The sequence below is a fragment of the Bacillus rossius genome, chromosome 18 (genome assembly GCF_032445375.1).
Source record: "Bacillus rossius redtenbacheri isolate Brsri chromosome 18, Brsri_v3, whole genome shotgun sequence".
NCBI lineage: Eukaryota > Metazoa > Arthropoda > Insecta > Phasmatodea > Bacillidae > Bacillus > Bacillus rossius.
The window spans coordinates 23160311-23188120 of NC_086345.1; the positions used below are offsets into that span (position 1 = coordinate 23160311).

General features: G+C 37.7%; 1 protein-coding gene across 1 annotated transcript; it reads right to left on the reverse strand.

Moving 5' to 3' along the window:
• Window positions 1–419: 419 nt before the first annotated feature.
• LOC134541066 (uncharacterized) lies at window positions 420–27578 on the reverse strand. The gene is made up of 5 exons (XM_063384209.1): window positions 27453–27578; window positions 13584–13742; window positions 8715–8849; window positions 3643–3787; window positions 420–797 (listed from the first exon to the last, which is right to left on the reverse strand). The coding sequence occupies exons 2-5, from the start codon at window positions 13653–13655 to the stop codon at window positions 688–690; spliced, it is 462 nt and encodes a 153-aa protein (XP_063240279.1). The 5' UTR covers window positions 13656–13742; window positions 27453–27578; the 3' UTR covers window positions 420–687.
• Window positions 27579–27810: the final 232 nt, after the last annotated feature.

Sequence of the window (27810 nt, forward strand, 5' to 3'; positions counted from 1 at the left end):
TTGAGGTCATTTTGTTGAGTTTCGATTTCCATTTAGTATAACCTTTGACTCTGAGAAGCTGACACAGCCACACCCCATTTTTATTTTACGTTCAGGAGCAAGCACAAACAATTAGATGTAACTGCTAACTCTAGAACATGATATGTATAGTTGGCCATGGCTGAAATAACTTTTACTCAAAATTATATATTATTTGGGTTTGGTGGGGGGGGGGGGGAATATGCAACTGTGTATTATCGTCATGGAAAAGTAAACAAACTAATGATAAAATTAAAATCTTTTGAACAAAATGGGTAAGTTGTGGGTAAAATATATAGTTCATAAAGCGTATATCACTGCGGACTAATTTTTTTTATAGAAATTTTAACGAAATAAACATTGCCTAAATAGGGATGGTTACAGATAAGCAAAGCATCCAGTTTTTTTTTAAATTTTCTTTATTCCTACATTTTTAAAACCACAAAAATTTTAAAATTTACATTTAAAATTACATTTACAATTGATTATTCTTTGTTAAGTTAAAAAAAAGTAAAAAAAAAATATTAAGTTAAATGAATGTTCTATGAAGCTAAGACAATAATATACATCGTTAGTAAAAAAAAGTTATAAAATAATTGTTTCGTGTTAACATAGATGAATACTGAGCGAGTTCGAATGTTCAATGGATCGATGGAGCACGAGTCTTCTCTAGAAGTTCTGAGTTCTTTCCCTGCGCAGCTTCCGTCGGTATCTCAGCACTTCCGCTCGGGTCCGGCATTCAGCGCACTCCTCCGCTTCCGGTTCCGGCTGTACCTCCGCTGCGAAACAATCAATTTCCGGTTAAAAAAAACAATAGTGCGGCAAAAACCCACACGCGTGGTTCGACACACAGTTTTCATGCATTTAAAAACTTTAATATACATGTGTTTATAGACTTGTTTTAACGAATTCATCAAACAATTGACTCAAGAAAAAAAATTCGTTGTCTGTAAAGTCGGTTTACGGACGATAGTTTAACGTAAAGTTATAAAAAACATTGATGAAATATTGCATACTTTTATGAATAAAATTTAATCATTTTTATTTTAATAATAAAATAATAAATACTTTAAATTATACTAGTATTCAGATTTTTAAAATGGAAGAATAATTAACCTTTATTTCTGAAATCGTTGTTGTAATAAGCAATGAAAACCACATTAATGTTTCTTTTAAATGTAATTATGAATAAGTTTTCATATAAATAACTGCAATAAAATATCTAACATAACCTATTATTACTGCACTCGCCGACAGATGCTACTTTTTAAAAAAAAATATTAAAAACCGTAACTAAATAAAAACCAAAATATTGTAAGTTCAGTTTTAGTTCCTCAAGCAGAATCATTGCTTTAAATTTATATGTTTAGACTTTGGCGTTCTAAGTGTCTACTATTCCCTGATATTTTGGTGTGACAATTTTATTTATAAGGATACTTACTCATAAACGTACTCATAAAAAATTGTGTACAGGATGTACTGAACCCTCACCTTTAAAAAAAATGAGCACGTGTAAATCAGTACATGCGATATAAGTGAAACTTCTTTGGCAATTCAAACCTAGACTTAAGTATATTGTAAGGGGTTAAGCGGCAGAGCGTAAGAGAAAAAGAGAAATAACACAATTTCCTAAATAGACATAAATTATTAGTCACTTCAAAATAAGTTCAAACACCGTTGTGCTTCCTTCTGCCCAAACACTCCCTTACTATATGCCAGCATGTCAGGCATGGACCATCCTATCCCTGCAGCATGACAAGGGAACGAGTTCTCTGCACCGTCCGCAACCTATTAGCGTCAGACATCTTTTTTCGCAACGTTTCACCTGGGTCACTTTAGTTAGCTTTTAGGACAGGCAACCAAAGGGGAGCCAATTGCAGCCACGACTGGCCGATAAATCCCAATCAGCACACGATGCACGCGCCCTTGTTCTGCATGGTTAAGGAGCCCGCCTCGTCAGGGGTGTATGTGTGTCGGCGAGGCGGGATGATAAGCGCGACGTTCGCTGGTGCTTCTAGCGCGGTGTCTCCTCTAAACTGGCGCTCAGTCTTCTCGTCGTCACAGGATAACTGTGAAATTTGAGCGGTAACCATAACATTATATGGCCGAGAAATGAAGATAAAGGTGTGATGCAAGTCCCTTAGGTGCTTTGAAGAATCTGCACCGGTTGTTTTACGCCTAAAAAATTACTCTGAAAACATGCGTTTTAGCAACTTTAACTCTTCTAAAAATCCAGTTTAAAACTTAATCCAAAATCAAAAGTACTTTTCGGCCCTTAGCGAAACTTTTAAATGCTTTTCGTAAGCAGACCCCCACTCTGACATCTTGAGAAGTTTTGAAATCGCGTTGTTTTTTCCTAAAGCTCTGTGCCCGGGTTGGCGGAGCCCTCAAAACCCCGCAAGGCTTCGGCCTGAGACACACTTAGGTCCTTCCCTAACCTGGATGTCCACCCCCCCCCCTCACCCACACACAAACACACTTAGATTAACTTAGTGTAAAAAAAAATCAAAAGTTTCACGGAAAAAGTTGCTTTGAAATCCGACCTTGAGATTTTAGCGCCGAAAGAAGTTTCACTTGAGAAAAAGCTCGGGAGAGTTGGCCGCTCGAACAAGTGGTCCTTCGAACAAAAGGAGCTCGGCGAAGTGGTCATTCGGAGAAGTTGACATTCGGACAAATGGTATGCCCACAGAACAAGGAGGGAAATAAAGAAGTGCGACTCTTACAGTGGAAACTGAAACCACGTTTCACGCGACATGTGTCGCTATCTGTTGGGCGGGCCCATAACTACCAGCAAATAAAAAATCGGAATAGAGGTTCTCATACAAACTTTTTTTCCTTGGCGGCGCAAAACTAATTTAATCGATGCGAAAATACTTAATGCTGTTTTGTAATAAACCGTAATGTAATAAATAAAGGAGTAGGAGGTGCAAAAACCTCATTCTATTACACACCACAAAATTAGTGGCTACTTAAATAGAGTGAATTTTCACTGGTTTGTTTGCCTGATAATAGCTTGTACATTACTTAATAAATTAATGTAGTTATGTCAGCAATATATCATGAAAAAAATACTATCTAGTGGACGGGTCCATAACTACTTAAAAAAAACTAGGTCTCAGTCTCGGTAATTCGAGTTTCTCCCCCGTATCAGTGGCGGATTCATAGGGAGGGCGCAGCCCCCCCCCCCCCCCTTTTGACCAGGGCAGCCCAGCACCAAGCATGGTTCTTGGCAAGGGGAGGGCGCGCACCCGGCCGCCGATGTTATACAACACACATTCATACACCTACCTTTAACGACTTCATGTCTAGGAAACAGTTTGAATAACGTTTTATTAAGCTTTGCATGCGACTAGAATCTTTAGTTTCTCTGTAGTGATTTTGAAATTTGTATACTGCACAATTGGCCATTTTAACTACATATAGCACACAATTATGCACCAACAACAGCAAATATTCGGGCGAGACGTAAATGAAACGGATAGAGCTTGAAAGAAGATCTCTGGCTGCATCCAAGCAACCAAGGTGACGTAACAAGGGAGTGTGTGGAAGAGGTAGACCTGCGCCCCCCCCCCCCCCCTTGAGATTTTTCTGTATCCGCCACTGCCCCCGTATGAATCTACTCACTCGGAGACGCGCAGGTCGCGACAGGTCTGCGGTCGGACGGCGTCACGCGCCGGGTGTAGTAGAAGAGAGCGGCGCCCAGCGCGCATGCGCGGCGCAGCAGCGCTCCAAGCGACCGGCGGGCGAACCACTTCAGTCGGGCCAGCACCTGCGCAGAGAGCGGACATAGGGCGGTTGGCGACAGGGCCGGATTCAGAGGTCTGGAGGCCTCGGGGCAACAGAGGAGCGGAGGCCCCCTGGCCCCAAATTATTTTCCAAATAAAAAGGAACAATTTTTTTTTTCAGTCGAGTTTTCCAATAAATAATTTATTCTGAAATCAAGTAGATTCTTTTAGTATTAACAAAAACATACATAAATATAATCGGAGATTAGAATTACATGAAATTAAATTTTAGTGTTAATGAATATTTCTGTTAATATTTAACAATAATATAATCATGTATGTACAAAGTTCTGTCGGTAAAGGTAAAACAGCGAATAAAGAATATCAAAGGAAAAGATGTTTACTAGTGTTTACTTGTCGGAATTTGAAAGATATTTTTCCGAAGTCTCTATTGTGGGGGCCCTCCGTTTGTGGGGGCCCCGGGGCTTTCGCCCCGGTTGCCCTGCCCTAAATCCGGCCCTGGCTGGCGACTCGACAAGCGTTTCAAATCGACACTGCAGCCCTGCCTTAATTTTAAGCTGAGCGTGTAATTAATTGATAATTTTTTTTAAGTGAAAACTTCTATGGGAAGGTTTGGATAGGTAGTAAATTCATGTAAATCGTCATCGTCACGTGAACGTGACTTGTTAACGACACACTATATCTGTTCCTATTAGTGTTCAAATTGTGTTTTTTTTTTTCAATTTTTATTTTAAATCTTAAGTATACAATTACTGTGCAGTAAAAAGTGAGTATAAGATATATTAATATTATCATATAGATATATAGTTTGAATAACGAAGAAAACGGAGTCTTTGTAACTATATAACCTAAAAATTACTAACATAATAATTTTTTTTATACCTACAATTACTATGGAATGTGAATTTTATAGTAATTGAGGAGTTATGTTACTAACGTGATTAAACAAATTTGTTGGTTGTGATAATATTTTTTGCGTAAAAATTGTTAACACGTTTTCACTTCTGTCGGCAGTCCTCATGAATGCTTTGAATTTTTTTTTTTTACGATAATGTGTTTACCAATTGATCGCAAGAAAATAAAAATTTTCAGGTATAATATAATTCATTGCTTAAATTTAAAAAAAAATATATAACGAAACACATGAAAAACATTTCAGCGTTCTGAAATTATACCCTGGTAATAAAAAAGTCTTAAAGTGTTTATTAATATTAGAAATACTAAACTATGCAAGACTGATAAGTTATCTAATGCCTCCGTTCGAGCTTAAAAATTATTTTGCGATATTTTAGCCTTAATTTTAAGCTGAGTGTATAATTAATTGATACATTTTTTTTTTCAGTGTTTCTTTATCATGTCACTGTACGAACTCCAGGACACATATTTATGATATATAATTTTGTCCTTTGAGTGAATAGATCGTGGACTAAATTTTACACGATATTTACAAACACCCGATATTTACTTAAATTAAGCTGTTCAGATCTATTTATTTATTTATTTATTTGTTTAATGACGCTATTTTAGTTTTTTAATAAAATTTACTATGTGGCAATGAAAAACTGTGTGCCAAGCACAGTTTTAAATACACTCAAAAACTTTTATTACCCAAACTACTTAAAGTAACAAGAATAAATTTAATTTGTAAGAAAGCTAATGATAAATACTATCGTTCGAAATTTAAAATTATAATCCCTTCCCCACGTACCTTTTTTTTTATACCTGGAAAATAGGAACTTAGCAGAAAATTAGTTTTCGGAAGCAAATTAAACATTAAAAATTAATTTGTTACTAGCAACCATCAATATTTTTTAGCTAACTAAAATTTGGCTATGTTCGATTTTAAGTTATAATTTTTTTAAATTAAAATAAAAAATATAAGCTTTCTAAAGAGCTGTGGTAGAGCTTTGCAGATGCAATAGATACAGAGTTATCACACTTTAAAAAGACCCTGAAATGTAGAATTTTTGCTTTGCAACACCTAATTTTTTTTTAATTCTTTATATATATATAATATATATTATATATGTATATGTATATATATATATATATATTTATTTATTTATTTATTCTGCTCTGAAAGGTTTGAAACATTTTTCATCCAAAACTTCATTGAAATTCAAAAAAGGCGACGCACATGGTGTTAAGTGAATTAAAAAAAAATATGAACCAAGGAAGAAAATAAATGCATTAACGAACTTCTTAGCTGAGACTAAGAAAACTTATTACCGAAATATCCGATCAAGGCTTCGCGAGACATATGCCACAGGTATTTATTCAATGATGAAATTGCCTGCCTGCGTGGTTTCGATTTTTTTTTCCTCCGGTTACAAAATACGATGCCACCGCAGCTCAAAACTTTCCAGCGCCGAATGAAAACTTCAAAACTTAAAGCGAGTTCCGTCCGGTGGTGGGGGAAGTCGCTAAAAACTTGTGCATCGATCTTTCAAGCGGAGCGATATTACTTTGTTCTGGAAAACCGCCCCGCGCTCCGTTGAAAGCGGAAACTTGTTGCCCCCTTTCTGGTATTTGGGGAGGGGGGGGGGGGGGTTAAGTTTGCAAACTTTGATGGCTTCCGCCGGCATGTGATTGGACGGCGAGGAGATGAAATAACAGCATATTCGGTACTTCAAGGGCTGGCAGATTTAACATTCTGCTGCATCTCCCGTTTCTGCAGGGACTATCAGATCAAATAAACGTTTTCGCGAAATTTAAAAAAAAAAACTGTAACGTTCATTTAAAAAAAAAACCTTTCGGCACAGCCTACGAGGCGTAGGTAGATTTCAAAAAAACCCTACATTTCTTCTGGAAACTTCTATAAACACCTGCAACATTTTTTAAGAACTTTATGTAGCCTACATAACATCCGATACTTCGCGTCGAGAGCCCCACTCCATAGTGTTGCACTTTTCGTTACGCTCCAATTAATCATTGCGTCGACGTACACTATCAGCTGTGAAGATTTTTCAATTAAGAAATTGGTTGTCTGTAAAGTCAGTTTACGGACGATAGTTTAACGTGACAACGTCATAACAAAACATTGATGAAATTATTGCATACTTTTACGAATAAAAAATTAATTAATAAAAAAATAGTTTAGTTAAAGTAATAAATTTAAAAGCTACATTTGAAAAGACCGCATTAACAAATTTAATATTATAGTAGATTCATAGGCCAATCGAGTGGAAGAGAGATAGATGCGGCGCAAGCGTACAATGGGCGTAAAGGGACACAGCGTAACGGGGCAATGTGCGTAACGGGACACTTTTTCGTGCGTGCAGCCGGGGTTCATCGATTTATTAGACGTTGTCACGTCAAAAATAATATATACTGACATTCTTGATTCAGAATTCATCGAATGATTTATTAACTGGGTGGCGTATTGATTACAATGGCACAATATACTTGGGGTTTAGATATTTTGGTATAAATGAAAAAAAGCATAGCTCTAGCAAAAAAATTTGTGTGTGCTTTGCTCGCATGAATGATTATGAGATTATGGTTTTCAGCGCTCAAACATTGCGGCAGTGCAGATTTCAATATTAGAAACAAAAGATAAAAGCATTTTAACATAGTGTTTTGTTGTTCCGTACTGAAAAAATAAATCTTTATCGTCATATGGTTAATATTACCAGCAACGAGCGACTATAAAAAAAATCAAGGTAACCAACATTTACTGTCGAAAAGTTAACGACTTTAGGTTATGTTGCCTTTAAATATCGTACGTACATTTTACCAATTTCCAAAAAAATATATATATAAGAGCTTTAACTATATAGCATTGAGGCTTGCTTTGTGGTTGTTATCTGCAAGGAGCGTTGACCCTGTATCAGCAATCAGCTGATACGCGGCGGTTCTACCAGAGAGCATAAATGTCGCCAGAAGAACTGATGTGCCATCGACGAACATCGATCTAACGAAAATTTCGAGATTTATCGAAAATGTCGATATTTATCGAAAATATCGAGATTTATCGAAAATACCGATATTTATCGATTTATCGAAAAAAATCGAGATCTATTTTTCGAGTAACAAGCTTTATTGAACCTATCTGTAGATAAATTAGAGGTCGAAATTCGCTTATCGTCTTCCAAAGTGTATAATTACTTAAAAATTTAAAAGTACTGAGAAAACTATTTCGATATAGGAAGGTATAACTGAATAACAAATAATTTAAAATAAAAAATTACTTGTATTCACTATTGCTAGGTTGTTTTATTCTAATCTTTACTAATATGCATAAGTGTATTGACTAGGTTTGAACCATAATTTATGCACGTTTTTGAAGAAAGGGGCCTTGATAAGAGCATCGTTGTCTTACATATCAAGCAAGCATCATTTCGAAATCTATATTAGTTAATAAGTTATAAGCAAAATGAAAATAGCATTGAATCTTATGAGGTTAACGCGGGTTGCGTAGTGCCCCTGAAACACTGGAGTGGCCTCTTAAGGGCCCCGCCTACCTGGTCACACAGACGGTGTGCAGAGCTTCAGGAAAAACAACGCGATTTGATAACTACTCAAGATATCCGAGTGGGACCTATTTACGAATAGCATTTAAGAGTTCGCTAAGGCCCGAAAAGTACTTTTGATTTCGGATTAAGTTTTTAAACTGTATTTTTTGGAAGCGTTAAAATGCCTAAAACGCGTGTTTTCAGAGTAATTTTTAGGCATAAAACAATCAGTACAGATTCTTGAAAGCACTTAAGGGGCTTGCATAACACCTTTATCTTCATTTCTCCGCCATATAATGTTACGGTCACCGCTCAAATCTCACAGTTATCCTGTGACGACGAGAAGACTGCGCGCCAGTCCAGAGGAGACACCGCGCTAGAAGCACCAGCGAGCGTCGCGCTTATCATCCCGCCTCGCTAGCACACATACACCCCTGACGAGGCGGGCCTCTGAACGGAGTGCGCGACAAGGACAGAAGATGAACCAGCACTGAACTGTTTGCGGCGGCTTGGCCAGAGTCAGCTTCCCCTCGGAGCTGAGCAAGCACACGCACGTTTCCGCCGCAGTCAGCACACGTCCCATCACCGACTCAGCTTTCGTCAGCACCCAACCGATCCTCGAGCAGGCGTCCTGGCAAAAAAAAATAAAATAAAAAAAAGTCGTCAATTCGCAGAAAACCGCTAGTAAAACCGACAAGTCACATCTTAAGGTTTACATCCAACATGCACCATCAAGTTAACACAAGCGAAATCATTCGAACGCAGTCATACTTAAAAAAAAAAAAAGGGGGGGGGGGGGGGGGTGTTTGTCTGTTAAGTCTGTTTACATACGATTATTTTACGTGATAACGTCATAAGAAAAATTGCATACTTTCTATTTTTCAAATATTATTTACAGTTTTTGCAAAAATATAATTTAAATAATTTGTTTGAATATATAATCGGGGACGCACCACAACGCCGAAATACCACAACGCCGAACGTACAATAACACCGAAAACCATAACGCCGAATGTAAGATTGACTACAACGCCGACAGCTATAAAACTGCTGTGTACCACAACGCCGAATTACTACAACGCCGAGATACATTAACGCCGAATTACTACAACGCCGAGATACATTAACGCCGAGATACATTAACACCTAAAAATGTCATTGCAGGACAGCCACAAAGGTTAGGTTAGGTAAGGTTAGCACACAAATTCATTCAGTTGTTTTCCATTTTGCTGCTGTGGCCCCCTCCTCCCCGCAGATACATTTTTGGGCGTTACTGTATTTCGGCGTTGTGGTACACAGCAGTTTTCTAGCTGTCGGCGTTGCGGTCAATTTGGCATTCGGCGTTGTGGTAACGACCCTATATAATCACGAACAATTAGTTAGTAAAGCCCGCCTCAACCTGTTTGATATTATAGAAGATTTTTCTCGCACGGTGGTTGGCCGGTTCTTGCACGCTCGGCTCAGGCGGAACGTGACACTTTTATCGTGCGTGCAGCCGGCGTTCATCGATTTATAAGACGTTATCACGTCAAAAACATCAATAAAGTCATCAATTCGCAGAAGAATGCTAATAAATCTGACAAGTCACTTCCAAAGGTTCAAGCCTGAAATGCAATATTTAAGTAAACACGCGCGAAATCATTCTAACGCAGTCACCCTTTCAAAAAACCAAATAAAATTACGAGGGGTGTTTTTTCTTCAATAAGTATAGTTTTGAAATTTTGGCACTGCAGCGCTGAATAGGCTATTGCTTTCATTACTCCGGACGTGTTAACAAAAATGTGGGATATTGGACATTTGTAAAAAATAAATGGGGTGTGGTTGTGTCATGGACACGGCCGTGTGTTGTGCGTGAATACGTGCACGTAACAGGTAATATTTTTTATATAAAATATGCTTTTCTTATTTTAACACCAAATATATTCACTGCAACTATTTTACACTACTGTTTTATACATGCAATCGATAGATTTTGACGAGAGCTGACGATTGAAACCCAAACGAACGTCGTAGCTTCTCCGAGTCAAAAGTTATACTAAATGGAAATCTCGAAACGCAGAAAAATTACCTCAAAATGGCGGCGCTTCCCCCTCCACCGCGCGCGATGCGTCACAGTCCTCACTTAGCGTGACGAATTCTTTGATCCTTTAGCTATCCAGTGGTGTAATTAAATCTTGGATGGAGATGACATATGTAGCTGCAACACCAAACTGTATTTCCCTATTTTGTCATCATTCGTTTTTTTTAATTGCCTCCCACTATGGAAGCACTTTTAAAGACGTTTTCACGTCAGAAAAAAAATTGTTTACCTTGAATAGAATTTATGTTTTGTTGTAACATACCACTGAAACTTGGACATTCTTTCATGGACATGCCGAAGGGGAGGGGGTCTGAATTGTATCCTCTTGGAGGGTACCTTACATACTTTTGGTGGTGGTAGTATAGCTGGGTAGAAACTGGAAAGGGTACCTTTCTTACTTTTGGTGGCGGTAGTATAGCAAGTTAGAAACTGGAAAGGGTACCTTTCATACTTTTGGTGGCGGTAGTATAGCTAGTTAGAAACTGGAAAGGATACCTTTCATACTTTTGGTGGCGGTAGTACAGCTGGTTAGAAACTGGAAAGGTACCCTTTCCGATTTCTTAAAATGCGATTGGCGCCATGGCTGACGCCCCTTTGATTGCCTAGCCTAAAAGCTAACCAAAGTGACCCAAGTGAAACCTGCATGTACACAGGGAAAACCCTGGGCCAGGTCATGCGGGGATCAAATAAAGCAAGCAAGAAAACTACTGGACAAGTTGGGATAAGGTCCAGGTAAGAACAGTTGAGCGGGACAGAAAAATCGGCTGCCGGACACGGAAGGAGGGTAGGGAACCACACTTAACTTAGAACTGAACTGTCATAACATAGAAATTGCACAACATAGAAATTGCACAACATAGAAATTGCACAACATAGAAATTGCACAACATAGAAATTGCACAACATAGAAATTGCACAACATAGAAATTGCACAACATAGAAATTGCACAACATAGAAATTGCACAACATAGAAATTGCACAACATAGAAATTGCACAACATAGAAATTGCACAACATAGAAATTGCACAACATAGAAATTGCACAACATAGAAATTGCACAACATAGAAATTGCACAACATAGAAATTGCACAACATAGAAATTGCACAACATAGAAATTGCACAACATAGAAATTGCACAACATAGAAATTGCACAACATAGAAATTGCACAACATAGAAATTGCACAACATAGAAATTGCACAACATAGAAATTGCACAACATAGAAATTGCACAACATAGAAATTGCACAACATAGAAATTGCACAACATAGAAATTGCACAACATAGAAATTGCACAACATAGAAATTGCACAACATAGAAATTGCACAACATAGAAATTGCACAACATAGAAATTGCACAACATAGAAATTGCACAACATAGAAATTGCACAACATAGAAATTGCACAACATAGAAATTGCACAACATAGAAATTGCACAACATAGAAATTGCACAACTTAGGAATTGCACAACATAGAAATTGCACAACATAGAAATTGCACAACATAGAAATTGCACAACTTAGAAATTGCACAACTTAGAAATTGCACAACTTAGAAATTGCACAACTTAGAAATTGCACAACTTAGAAATTGCACAACTTAGGAATTGCACAACTTAGGAATTGCACAACTTAGGAATTGCACAACTTAGGAATTGCACAACTTAGGAATTGCACAACTTAGGAATTGCACAACTTAGGAATTGCACAACTTAGGAATTGCACAACTTAGGAATTGCACAACTTAGGAATTGCACAACTTAGGAATTGCACAACTTAGGAATTGCACAACTTAGGAATTGCACAACTTAGGAATTGCACAACTTAGGAATTGCACAACTTAGGAATTGCACAACTTAGGAATTGCAAAACTTAGGAATTGCACAACTTAGGAATTGCACAACTTAGGAATTGCACAACTTAGGAATTGCACAACTTAGGAATTGCACAACTTAGGAATTGCACAACTTAGGAATTGCACAACTTAGGAATTGCACAACTTAGGAATTGCACAACTTAGGAATTGCACAACTTAGGAATTGCACAACTTAGGAATTGCACAACTTAGGAATTGCACAACTTAGGAATTGCACAACTTAGGAATTGCACAACTTAGGAATTGCACAACTTATAACAGGCACAACTTATAACAGGCACAACTTATAACAGGCACAACTTATAACAGGCACAACTTATAACAGGCACAACTTATAACAGGCACAACTTATAACAGGCACAACTTATAACAGGCACAACTTATAACAGGCACAACTTATAACAGGCACAACTTATAACAGGCACAACTTATAACAGGCACAACTTATAACAGGCACAACTTATAACAGGCACAACTTATAACAGGCACAACTTATAACAGGCACAACTTATAACAGGCACAACTTATAACAGGCACAACTTATAACAGGCACAACTTATAACAGGCACAACTTATAACAGGCACAACTTATAACAGGCACAACTTATAACAGGCACAACTTATAACAGGCACAACTTATAACAGGCACAACTTATAACAGGCACAACTTATAACAGGCACAACTTATAACAGGCACAACTTAGAACAGGCACAACTTAGAACAGGCACAACTTAGAACAGGCACAACTTAGAACAGGCACAACTTAGAACAGGTACAACTTAGAACAGGCACAACTTAGAACAGGTACAACTTAGAACAGGCACAACTTAGAACAGGCACAACTTAGAACAGGCACAACTTAGAACAGGCACAACTTAGAACAGGCACAACTTAGAACAGGCACAACTTAGAACAGGCACAACTTAGAACAGGCACAACTTATAACAGGCACAACTTATAACAGGCACAACTTATAACAGGCACAACTTATAACAGGCACAACTTATAACAGGCACAACTTATAACAGGCACAACTTATAACAGGCACAACTTATAACAGGCACAACTTATAACAGGCACAACTTAGAACAGGCACAACTTAGAACAGGCACAACTTAGAACAGGCACAACTTAGAACAGGCACAACTTAGAACAGGCACAACTTAGAACAGGCACAACTTAGAACAGGCACAACTTAGAACAGGCACAACTTAGAACAGGCACAACTTAGAACAGGCACAACTTAGAACAGGCACAACTTAGAACAGGCACAACTTAGAACAGGCACAACTTAGAACAGGCACAACTTAGAACAGGCACAACTTAGAACAGGCTTAACTTAGAAGATTCTAACTTGTGTGTTTCTAAGTTGTGACAGCACCCCAGGAGGGTATATTTACCAGAGACAGGTGGCGCAGCCAAGCGGCGACGGCCGAAGACGGCGCGAGGCGGAGGTCGATGACCCCTGGCATCTTCGCGGGGGGGGGGGGCCCGCAGCTGCGAGTCGCTATTGGTCCAGGGTCCACTCGCGTGCTGCTGGTGGTGGTGGGGGCAGCGCCCTGCAGCATGACACACGAGGCGCGCGCGTCAACAAGATAGCCGCAGAACAAGGAGGGAAATCATGGGCGTCACAAGGATATATTTTTTTTTGGGGGGGGGGGGGACTTCAATTGATTTAGTTGTTGAGGAATATCAATCCCCTGGAAGAAAAAAAAGCGGGGTGTCCGGGGGACCTCCCCCGGGAAAATTTGGTGTTTGAGGGTGCAAAAGGTGATATTTAGGCATTTTTCTTTCCTAAATATTCTAATTATAGTTGGTTGCAATATATAATTTATAATTTCTAAAAAATATTTTCATAGAACAAATGTGTAAAAGCACAGTTAACATACCTGTATTCGGTATCGGACCTGATTTGAATTTTACACGAAGATCGAATTAAAAAGTGCTCACATTACCACGATTCGACTAAATGCACCATGCGCAACATATCGGTTATATCACAGAAATCATATTTTTAATATAACTACGAAATTAAATATATTATTGGAGGGGACGAAATTGAAGGACCCCCCCCCCCCCCCCCCCCACGGTTAGGACGCTCAGGAGGGAAATAAAGAAGTGAGACTCTCACAGTGGAAACTGAAACCATGTTTCACGCGACATGTGTCGCTATCTGTTGGGCGGGCCAATAACTACCAGCAAATAAAAAATCGGAATAGATCTTTTAGTTTTTTTTTTTTTTTTTTTAATGAGGGAAACCCCAGGGGTCCACCCCGCCGAAAATTCACTGTATTTTTTTTGCAAGAAATACAGATGTTCACATGTAGGGAGACAACTGACACATTTACATGAAATATATATACAATTTTTAATACATACGGATTACTGTCCCTTTCAACTATTTGAGTCCTTGGTGACAGTAGCGGATCCAGAAGGGGGGAGGGGGGTGGGCTAAGGGGCTCAAGCCCCCTCCAAATGCATCTGGGTCCACTATTGTTTTAGTGTTTGCCTTGATAAAGCCTAGCCTCAGCTGGGTCAAGCCCCTCCCAAAACCAAAATCCTGGATTCGCCACTGCGTTGGGGACTTGATATTTTTTTTTTGTGGTACACAGTTGTTAGTGATGCTGAAGTTCTGATGATGGTGAGATTCGGCCCTTTGGCTGGGCGTGGTCTGAAGATCGGTGGCCGGGTCTTATGGTCAGCGGTACGTGTGGGGGTGGGCGGTGGTGTTGAATTTTTTAGACACCCGCAGTGCTATTGTAGATGTGCATTTCTATCACAAAAACTCATTTCATGTTTCTTGGCTGTCAAAATCGTAACAAATTTGAGAATTTTGAAATGCCAGGTAAAATTAAGTAATTATTTTCTGAAATGAATTGAAACCATTTCTTGAAGTAACCAGTGGCAATGCATTTAGACCTAAAAAAAAATTTTCAGTTCTGCAATAAATTAATTTCTCCTTACTTGTACAACCCGAAAAAAGTTAAAAATGTAACTTTGGCAGCTATTTATGCAAAAAGTATGCGCTGTATGTATTTTTCATTTCGTTTAAGTTTAATTGAAAACGTCAACAAGTTTATCTGTAATTACTGTAAATATAAAATCTTGACATGACATTAACCTGTTTGATATTCTAGAAAATTTTCTCGCACGGTTGTTGGCCGATTTTATGCACGCTCGGATCAGGCGGAACGTGACAATGAGTCATGCTTTTTTCGTGCGTGCAGAAGGCGTTCATCGAGTCATAAGACGTTATCACGTCAAAAATATTCTGATAGAAAATTTAATACCTAAATGAAATTTAACGTGAAAAAAAAATTACACGAGAGCGAGACTTTCAGTAATAGCCAGTGATGGGTAACATCTAACCTCGGTGAGGAGCAAATTATTGTGATCTCGTGTTGCAAATATACGTAGTTACAATAGAAGCTGGGACAAGAAATCTAACATAAGAATTCTTTTAAATAATGTAGAGCGTGATAAATGTGCGAATTTTTCGAAAATTGTGTTTTCAGCTACATTTCTGGACGCGAATCACACGTAGTTTCCCCACCCGCCGCTAGAATTCGCTGCCGGAGCAGCTACGTCGACTATCGAATCATTCCATTTGAAGAGCGAAATTTCAAAATTTCACAACGAAACTGCTTCGATAAAAGCGAAATGGGCGCGGAAAAAAATATACTAAACCCCGGCTAAACTCCCAGATGATTGTCTCGAGGTGAAGACACAAAGTCCGAGCAAAGGCCTCGATCGCCGAGAGATTTTTATTGTGTTTGGGTATAATATTTAAAATATTTCAATACCTCACAAGACACCACTACCCCCTATATAACCCAATTGACTGTATCGAGGGGTAGACACAAAGCCCGAGCTCCAGATTTTTCCCGGGGTGTCGTGGCCTCGATAAACCCCGACTAAGGTCCTGATTTTTGACAAGAAAATTTTACTCAAAATACTGACCATCTTGCTAATAATTTATCAAACAGTTAATAAATATTTCGAAGTTTCTCTTTGGCTTTGTGAACTTTGGTTCATGCCATTCGCCACAGATTGCAGCACCGTGGTTACACATTTCCGTTCCATTCACGAAATTACACCTACCAAACTACCGACAGTCAAGATGTTGCGCACCAAAGAGATTTTCCTAAGATACAGCAATGTTTGCATCTAAAAGCGTGGGAATTCCAGACTAATGCACTGTTTACTTGACTTAACGTTGATTAAAAACCGTTACAGATAAAACCTATCACCGAACCATATCAGCCGACACTGACCTGAAAACTGGCGCGTGGTGCATAATCCCGAGAAAACCCTAACGAACTCTCAACAATGTTCGGCCTGTTTACCAATGATTACGAAAAAAATATTACACGAGTTTTATCAGCCACGAATCAAACTGCACAGGGTTAGATACACTATGACAAAAACATTAAAAAACAAAATAAGAACAGTTGAAATAAATCAACTATTTACTGATGGTTTTTAAAATTAACATATCTCTCGCGAACACGAACAAGTGTCTGGTATTATTTTATAGTTAAGTTAATAAATACTGTATTTCTTCCACAACAAAAGTTTTATTAATACAAATTTTTGCAAAGAACTGGAGTTATTGTTTGAATAATATATCAGTAGAAAAAGAACAATTGCATCATCATTATTATTGATGAAGTTAGTAACCTATATTTGAAGTGAAGTCTTACAGTTACAAAGTTTTGAAACCATAAATAAAATTATTTAAATTTTATTAGCAATATAAATATTTGTTCAGAAGTAGTATTTAATGGAAACTAAATAGATTAATTATATTTTCTGAGCTTCAAGAAAGGTGGGGTTAATAGAGTAGTAAACACATTTTTAATAATATATACAAGAAGGTACATAAAATAAATAAACGTTAAAAAACTATGGGTAAGTATGCAGCACGTGTAGAGGAGGCATGAAAGTTTTAAGTGATCATAGTTAGGTACGGAAATGCTTCAGTTGATAGCCAGACTTTTTTCCACGGACACCCGAGATACGCTGGATCCCTGTTATGTGGAATGCCGTAGCAGATATCGTGCGCGCGTCTTGCCGTTTAATAGGACTAACTTTGATTCAATTTTTAAAAAAATATCGCGTTCCTGTGTTCACCCATTAACTCATGGGAAACCTTCATTTCACAGACGAGAGAGACACACCAGAAGTTCCCCGAAGTTCATGCTCGCTTTTTTTTTTCCGTACCACAACAGGTGTATTTATTTGGGTTGTAGCTGACTCATACGTCATACGCCGTTCTATCTCATTGTATAAACCGGTGTGGCATTAAATTTTGTAGTCGATTAGGATAGGTTAGCTACATTTTAAATTCTTTAAAACATTGTGGATGGTTGGTTATATTAGGTAAGTATAGCTACATTAAAAATACTTACTGTAAAATCATTTTTTGGTTGCTTAGCAAATAACTTTACATGATTTCACAGTATCTTTAATGTAGCTATCCCAACCAAATCAACCGTCCTCAATGTTTTAAAGTATTTATAATGTAGCTAACCTAACCTAATTGACCATTAGTTATCACGAGTTGTCCAAAATAAACATTCACGGACACACGGCAAACTAAAAATATGGCGGCGTACAAATAAATACCGTTGCCTTGTTTATGGTCTTTCCTTTTATCAACACAGCCATATTTATTTACAATGAACAAAAAAAAAAAACCCGAAGAAGCACGATCGGGTGTTTGGCTCTCTCGTCTGTGAAAAGAAGGCTTCCCTTAACTCATCGACCCAATGTTACGTCCACTACAATTATACCAGGGGGTGTTGGTACGTCTGCACTACTACATGCTAACTGCGTGAAGCAGTTTCTTTTCTTCAGCTAATCGCTGAGCCACACTGGTTAAGACACCCTAAAATATTGGCTGCAGTTTGGTTTTTTGCATCGTGGAAAACAGTTTTAATGTCTTCTTTTAAGACGGGAGATTATAATTCATACTTGCTAACCATCGCCAGACGGGAGGCCTTCTTTTCACAGACGAGAGAGCCGAACGCCCGATCGTGCATCTTCGGTTTTTTTTTTGTTCATTGTAACTCATGATAACTAATGGTCAATTAGGTTAGGTTAGCTACATTATAAATACTTTAAAACAATCTGGACGGTTGATTTGGTTAGGATAGCTACATTAAATATACTGTGTAATCATGTAAACGGTTTCCTAGCACTGGATAGCTACATTTTAAAAAGTTATTTGCTAAGCAACCATAAAATGATTTCACAGTATTTTTAATGTAGCTATACTAACCTAATATAACCAACCTACCGCAACGTTTTAAAGTATTTATAATGTAGCTAACCTATCCTAATCGACCGCAAAATTTAATGGCACACCGGTTTATACATTGAGATGGAACGGGAAAATGAAAGCGAGAATGAACTTCGGGGAACTTCGGGTGTGGCTCTCTCGTCTGTGAAATAAAGGCTACCCTCGCCAGACATCACCATTTTCTGCAATGTTCGGGCGCGGAACAATGTGGATATGGTGGGATTTAAAAAGAGTGAATTCAACTACGTCATGATATCTCCTTGCAATTCCGAAGTCCATGGATTGAACACACACTTACGAGAAGAAAAAATAGCCAGTGATGGGGACTGTCAACAGAAGTGAAAACTTAAAACTTCGTTTTTAAATGTGCAATATGACATCATTTCTACGTCAAATGTACGTAAGAAAATGATTTTGATGTTATATCAGTACGATGTCAGCATGATTATCATTTATCCTTACATCATTTTTTTAGTCAGAACAAAATGTCAGTGGTATGTCAAAATTACGTAAAAATTCATTACCTAGCTATGACTTACCAGTGATGTCAGACCTAGGTCATGTATATTCACGCGGTCAAATTAACTTCACTTACTGCTACTACACCCATGTCGGTGATGCGAACTCACAAGATTTTACCAATCCAAAAAAAAAAAAAGAGTCCAACACGCACACGATACAGTCAAGTATATACAATGTATTAGTGTATATATGCGAGTACATGTGCACAGGCCGCTGCGATTCGCCAGTCTGGCTCAACACGTCACTAGCATGTCGGTGACGCGAACCCGTAAGTTTTTCCCCTACCAAAAATCGCTCAACGCGGCTAAAGAAGTTTTCACTTAAAAAAAAAAAACGGATCCATCCCATCCTTTAATCGGCCTCGGATCACTTAGGTAGGAAGAGAGTGACGTAACCTAGCCACTCCGGCTCACTCGATGCATTTCCCAGAATGCCAAGGGGATTTACGATTCAAACGAACCTAGTTACATACTGTGCATAGTCAGTAGCAAGTAAGACTACTTTATTCGTGCAACTTCAAAGCGAAAACAAATACGTATTTAACTCTCGACGAAATAAAAAAAAAATTGGTTGTCTGTAAAGTCGGTTTACGGACGATAGTTTAACGTGACAACGTCATAACAAAACATTGATGAAATGATTGCATACTTTTATGAATAAAATTCAATCATATTTATTGAATTATCACTATTTTGCATGGATACAAAGAAGGAGTGAAATGAAATCTACAATTTAATTGATAAATTTACTTTTGTTTGCACTCATTAATTCAAATATGTTTATTACTTTAACGAAGAGATTATTTTAATTATAACTTTTATACATGTTTGCTATTTAACTTCTTCCTATCTGTGTTATTCTGTTAAGGATAGGACGATGATAGGAAAAGTAGGAAACGAATGGGAGTGTTTCAAGTTTAATATGCTTCGAAAAAGTCAAACCGATGGTTGTTCCAATCGAGTGGGAGAGAGATAGATGCGGCGCAAGCGTACAATGAGCGTAACGGGACAATGTGCTTTACGAGACAATGTGCTTTACAGGACACTTTTTCGTGCGTGCAGCCGGCGTTCATCGATTTATTTGACCTTGTCACGTCAAAAAAATCTTTCCGTCCGCAAATGTACCTACTATGCAATGTCCAAGCTCAACGTACAATTCAATATCCGTACTCTTAGTTTCAGGTTTCGAAGTAGCGGATTGTTAAGCGAAATATTACACATGTACGTGCAAGTACCTCTACTTACTCGATCCAGTTAAAAATGGTTAAAAGCACGTTATTCCACGTGTGTATCCAATAATTTTCTCCGGAACTTTCACCAAAAAGAACCGCTAATTATCGAGCATTTATGCATATTCTTCAAAAATCATCTTAACTGATGTACACTCTTATGCGATTCTATGGACAAGTAGAGATAACCTTAGTCAAAATTTTATTATCGCCTGCGGTTAAAAGAAAAATAACGAATCTTAGTACATTAGAATATATTTTTTTTCAGTTTTAAAGTAATTAAAAGCCTAAAAAACTATCTACACTATTTTACAGATCTGCTTAACAATTTTAATTTAAAGCTACGTTCTAAAAAAACACAAATTTTGGAGAACGTTCTTAAATATGCCAAGAAAAATTATTTACACATTGTAGGGAATATTTAAGAAAGTTTGAATTTCAAGGAAATACCTTGCATCGTATGAATTATATTTATTTTGATAAAAGTCACGAAACACACACACACACTTAAGGGCGCCGTGTGGTCGGTGTGTATGTGTGTATTTGTAAGGAGGGATAATAAGCGCGACGCTCGCTGGTATTTCTGGTGCAGTATCGCCTCTAAGCGCAAGGCTCTTAACTGACAAGCAGTCTTCTCGTAGTCACAGGATAACTGTGAAATTTGAGTCGTGACCGTGACGTCACATAGCGGAGAAATGAAGATAAAGGTGTAATGCAAGTCCCTTAAGTGCTTTCAAGAATCTGTACCAGTTGTTTCACGCCTGAAAATTACTCCGGAAACACGCATTTTAGCCATTTAAACTCTTCTAATAATTCCATTTTAAAAACTTAATCCGAAATCAAAAAGTACTTTTCGGCCCTCAGCGAACTTTTAATATTCTTTTCGTAAGCAGACCCCCACTCGGATGTCTCGAGTAGTTTTGAAATCGAGTTCGTTATTCCTGAAGCTCTGCGCACCGTGTGTGTTTGCGCCCGTGTAGGTAGGGGCCTTAATACCGCACAATCTACGAACCAAGTGCGCATTTGACAAGGCATGACATCAACCGTCGAAAGATTGGTAATAAGTTATTTCCTCGGGGCGCTTACAGACAACAGCCTGTTAGTAAACACGTGGTTGCAACAAGTTACAGAAGGTTTGGGAGATTGTGATTTAGGCCTTGACATGCTAAACTTTATACAAGGGAAAGGGACATTTTTCCAATTGAGAAATTGTTCCGTTTAACGTATACAATCGCATTTCAACGTCAAATATTAAAAAAAAATTAGTAATGAATTGAATCTGTGTGATAAGAGACGGAAATAAATCCTAAAAAACATTCGATTTAGAAAATACGATTTGTAAATCGTTGATGTAAAAAATCTATACGCAATAAGGAACAGATAAATCTTTTTTTTCCTTTCACACCAAGATTATTCTTGTCGGCTCATATTCAAAGTAAGTGAACTTGCACCCGTAAGTTTAAGAATTACAAAGATAACGATCAATATTTATGTTATCTCCCTGGATAGTTTGGGAACATGGTTATTTGTAATTTTAACGTGAAAATTCGTTAACATTGGAGTGAGGTGACTTGTTATACACACAGTGAATGCTACTCGACCGTATATTATTAAATTTACTGGATCGAGCTTCCTCGCCGTTTCAGTAAACAACTTGAAAAAAATAAAGTTCTGTTCACACACGGCCTCGACTAAATAACTATCATAGTTCAAACCAGTCGTTATAAACTGGACTGCATTCCGGCGAATTCACATCTAATTCAATTATTCGGGCAAATTCCGTTGCTTTTTTTTTGCGCCGTTTGTCCTGGAAAAAAAAAACTTTAAAAATGCTTCATAAGAAAAAAAATTGTGAAAACATAAACCCACAGAGAATAAGTCTAAAAAAGAGATTGTCAAATTTTAAGTATCAGAACAGAAAATTCCACGGAAGGAATTTAGTTTTGAAAAAAAAAAATTGGTTGTCTGTAAAGTCGCTTTACGGACGATAGTTCAACGTGACGTCATAACAAAACATTGATGAAAAGATTGCATACTTTTATGAATAAAATTATCATTTTTATTGAATTATCACTATTTTGTATGACTATAAAAAAGGAGTGAAATAAAATATACAAATTAATTGATAAATTTACTTTTATTTTCACTCATTAATTCAAATATGTTTATTACTTTAACGAACTGATTATTTTAACTATAACTTTTATACATGTTTGGTATTTAAATTCTTCCGATCTGTGTTATTCTGTTAAGGATAGGACGATGATAGGAAAAGTAGGAAACGAATGGGAGTGTTTCAAGTTTAATGTGCCTCGAAAAAGTCAAATCGATGGTTGTTCCAATCGAGTGGAAGAGAGATAGATGCGGCGCAAGTGTGTAATGAGTGTAACGGGACACAGCGTAACGGGACAATGTGCGTAACGGTAATCTTTTACGTGCGTGCAGCCGGCGTTCATCGATTTATTAGACGTTGTCACGTCAAAAAAAATAACAGTACTTACAAACACGGTGGGATAATAATGACGAGACAATGCACACAGATAATCCTGAACAACAGAACGAACACAACTACAAAAACAAACAAGTATTATGGGGGGATAAAAAGCGACAGCACAGACGAAAACAGTAAATAGGCTTCATAAGACAAACGGCTACTGCGTTCGTCCAGAAAATTATACTATAGAAAAAATTCCTCATTGCATGAATCATAGAACGTAGCGAATTTTAAAAGATACTAGTCAGTGAAAAATCTTGATAATGAATGTGCATGGTATCACTAGTTCAACAATTCGAGTTTACCTTTAAGGTTTGTGTTTTTATCTTAAACCAAGTTACTCGCAAGATTAAGCGTAATTTCATTTTAAATTTATCAGTGGCTTCACAGGCATGTAGATAAAAACTTGCGTAAGTAATTCACGCCCAAAGGGCGCGATGTTTTTTGGCAGTCTATGATCTCCTCGTTTACTAAACCAATCGGTGCATAAAAATTTGTTCATTACAATCAAGCTGAATCCATAAAATTTGCTCCAAGCAAGTAAAATTTTTGAGTGTGTATAAAATTGGCTGAGTTTAATAGGTACACAAGATGTTTCAAGTCGTATTATATTCTTGTTTTAAATAGCCAGTGATTTTAATAATAGTATCTCGTCTAAAATTAAAATAAATATTTCTATTTTTTTCTTCTCCCCACTTCCTGACGTGTTTTAGAAACATTATCTTATAGGACGTAGTGCATCTTCCAGTAATCTACCAGTATTTTACCCTTTTAACGAGTAGTGTTAGGTTTCCATATTACAAAAACTGCGATATCATTAGAATGGTCATTGGGTTAGGTTAGCTACATTTAAAAAAATTCATTAAAAAAATTTTAATCGTCCGAAAGGTTTTAAGAGATTGTCCATTACCAAATTATCTAACTTAATCAACTATTAACACAGTTTTAAAGTATTTTAAATGAGATAATTAAATGAGATTTTGATTTTCAATGAGATTTTAATTTTCAATGAGATTTTAATTTTCAATGAGATTTTGATTTTCAATGAGATTTTCAATGAGATTTTAAATGAGATTTTCAATGAGATTTTAAATGAGATTTTCAATGAGATTTTAAATGAGATTTTAAATGAGATTTTAAATGAGATTTTAAATGAGATTTTCAATGAGATTTTCAATGAGATTTTCAATGAGATTTTAAATGAGATTTTCAATGAGTTATTCAAATAAGATTTTAAATGAGATAATTAAAAAAGATTTTAAATGAGATAATTAAATAAGATTTTAAATGAGATAATTAAATATGATTTTAAATGAGTTAAAACGGTAAACTACTTATAACTCAACGTCTTCTGCAGAAAAAGTTGAAAAAAAACGTAAAAAAACCTTCTTTTTTGGAAAAACAATATTCAGATTCACCCAGTAGCGTTGTTACCTAATTTCCTTTTTAAATTTTATTTTCTTTAAATTTAACCGAAGCAATTGTAATAAACACCCAATTATCAATATCTGAACTACCCGTCTTAAAAATTCGCTTTTTGAAGACGACAAACAAGCATCCAGTAAGCGAATCCCCACGGTTATTCCCAAGTTACTTTGTGCGATATATATGGCAGGTAACTGCTCCCTGATGATGGCGACTGCAATGTCGACCGAAACGTCGGTGAATTATTCGCCAAGGACACGGCTATACAACCCAGAAGCCAAGCTACCTCAGAAAATGGCCGTGAAAGCCTGCGAACATTATCATAGTTTGTGTATCCTAAAATGTTTTAAGGAATCTGTACAAACTTAATTAAAAAAGGTAATGAACCTTAGTTATCTTTCGTGATACATGCAGACCTATATATTATTTTGTTTCAAAAATTCATCTCGGTCTTTTAATTATGGTATTATATTCTATGTAAAGTTGTAAATTATTCAATTTGTTTGTATCGTCTCCAACAGAACCAAAGCTTGAGAAATAGTGGATAAGTTGATAAATAATTTGGGTAACACATCATAAACATTCGCATCGATTGAGCTCGGTCTAATAGCTTAGAGGGTCACGCAATATAGAAAAAAGAGAGAGAGAGAGACGGAATGTCCAGAAGTCATATAATAAGTACTTGATAAATGATAGAGCCCCCTTATAATGCTCTAGAAAGTGGTTAATTCTGTGGTAAATAGTAAAAAAAGGGGGGGTGGGAATTTAATTGGGACTGGCAGTTTTAATTCCTTTCGCTCTTTTTAGACAATTTTTTTTTCTTTCGATTTTCCACAACTGAGGATACTATAGTAAAATACGATTTGATTGATGTAGAACTGAAGTGTTACGTAGCATAATAATTTCTACCACGGTTTTTTTTTTCAATTCTTCACGGTTTTCACGTTTTTGGCCTTGGAAGGGGTACCCGTTTAGCCATTAAAAACTAGGAATTTTGGACTTTAGGAATTTCAACTTCAATTAACAGTCACGAAGAACCGATTTTTGTAGCGAATCCATTGAACGTGGGCCGATTTCTCTCCCGTTACTTTATAATATTTACCTTACGTCTTCTGTACGAAACGTGTCGATTGAATCTGGCAATGCGGTGGTCATCTGTTTGATGCAGCGTGGGTTAGGTACAACTTCGTTTGTTCAGCAACCATCGTCAAGACAGAATACCTCGACTCGGACAGTGATTTCTACCATTAAAAAAAAAGGCTCAGCGGAATATTTTTTTTTTGTTTGTGTGGTTAACGGCTTGCGCCCACAACCAGAACTATAATTGGACGTGACCGACAATGCGATTGTATTTCACCAAAACCAAAGCTGGACTCCTATCCCGCTGCGTTCACAGTAGTACAGGTATCTTCTCTGTTCTGAATACAGTACCAGGCGGCATGGGCGTCGTAAGGATATATATTTTTGGGGGACTTCAATTGATTTAGTTGTTTGAGGAATATCCATCCCCTGGGAAAAGAACGGGAGATCCGGGGGTCCTCCCCCGGGAAAATTTGGGATTTGAAGGTGCAAAAAGATGGTTTTTAGGCATTTTTCTTTCCTAAATATTCCAATAATAGTTGGTTGCAATATATAATTTATTTTTAAAAAATATATATTTTCAGAGAACAAATTTGTAAAAAAAAACACAGTTAACATATCTGCTGGTGCTATATCCACACAAAATCATTAATTTAAACATCAGGAGAAACCTGAATGTTACATTTAAATGCCGCAGCAGTACTAAGAATATTTCGCACATGTACACAAAACATAAGTAGCTAATAAAGTGATTATATTCACTATCATTATAGTATCTCTCCTGATTGATTTTACACGAAGATCGAATTAAAAAGTGCTCACATTACCACGATTGGACTAAATGCACCATGCTCAGCATATGGGTTGTATCAAAGATATCATATTTTTAATATAACTACGAAACTAAATTTATTATTGGAGGGGACGAAATTAAAGACTTTTATTATTGGGGGGACGTGTCCCCCCCCCCCCAGCCGCCCCCCCCCCCCCCCCCCGGTTGCGACGTCCATGCCAGGCGGAGTGCACGTCAGCAGAGGAGTATCATAGGACCACCTAGCAGGAACTACTTTCTAAGCTATCTTCTCGGTCGAGGCCCTTCGAACAACGGAAACAAGGGCCGTGGAATAGGAGTGAAAGTCAGTTTAATAACCCGGTCACCAAAGAAAGACAGGGTACCCGGGGGGATATACAGGTGGCTCATATGTGTATGTCATTCTCGAGTAGAACGTTAAGGGCCCCGCCTACCCGGGCACACACGCGGTGCGCTGAGCTTCAGAAAAAAAACAACGCGATTTCAAAACTACTTGAGATATCCGAGCGGGGTCAGCTTACTATAAGCATTTAAGAGTTCACTGAGGGCCGAAAATTACTTTTGATTTTGGGTAAAGTTTTTAAACAGGTTTTTTTTAGAAGAGTCAAAATGGCTAAAACGCATTTTTCAGAGTAAATTGTAAGCGTAAAACAACTGGTATATATTCTTGAAAGCACTTAAGGGACTTGCATTACACCTGTGCGTTTATTTAATCACCATGTAATGTTACGGTCACCGCTCATACGCACGACGAGAAGACTGCGCGCCAGTCCAGAGGAGACACCGCGCTAGAAGCACCAGCGAGCGTCGCGATTATCATCCCGCCTCACTAACACACATACACCCCTGACGAGGCGGGCTTCTTAAGAGATCAAAAGACAAGACCTCACAAGCAGATGTATGTAACAAGGAGGGGTAACGCCATTGGGAATGGCAAGCCTAGGTCCCGAAGTTGGGTATAGAGTTTATGCCGCGATTTGACGGTACGACATGCAAACAATAGGTGATTAATATCTCAGCGGAATATATATATATATATATATATATATATATATTTGTTTGGGTGGCCTTCAGCTGATGTGCCAGCAGCAATGGTGCAATGAAGCGTATTAACGAGTCTAAAAACATTGGGTAGGATCAAGGTACTACATCTACTCTTCTCGGTAGAGACCCGTTTACCATGAGTAAAAAATTAAGGCCGTGGAACATAGGAATAGGGATGTTGAGGTGTGAACCAACCACCGGGTTGAAAACAAAAGTCGCCAATATCCAACCGTACAGATTGAATGCAAATGCTGGCTTGGAGAATAAACCGAATAGTAATATCTAAAACCTCACGGGAGTTGTCATGTAAAATCCTTCGGGTAACCCGCGGAATATATCGAATAAGTGAATTAGTACTCACAGTGAAGACACCAGCACAGCTGCTACACTACAGACGCGCGTTGACAACTAGATGCCAAAACGATCTACAGGCCGCAGCTGATAACACGAAGCGATGACCCTAAACAAGGCAGCGGGCAGGGAATGCAAATAATGCTCAATGGTTTTGGTGGAGGGGAAGTTGGGTGGTGGGTGGGGGGGAGAAGGGGAAATCCAGCCAATCAGGAGTCGGGGAACGTCATCGCGCTTGGCTTTCCATCACGGAATTAAACATTTTCCCGACGTTACTCACTGTTTGCCGCTCGGAGCTTGTTTATTTATGTGGTAAACATTTCGTGTTTACTTTTGTTTACTGAACACGGAGGCTAATTACATACGTA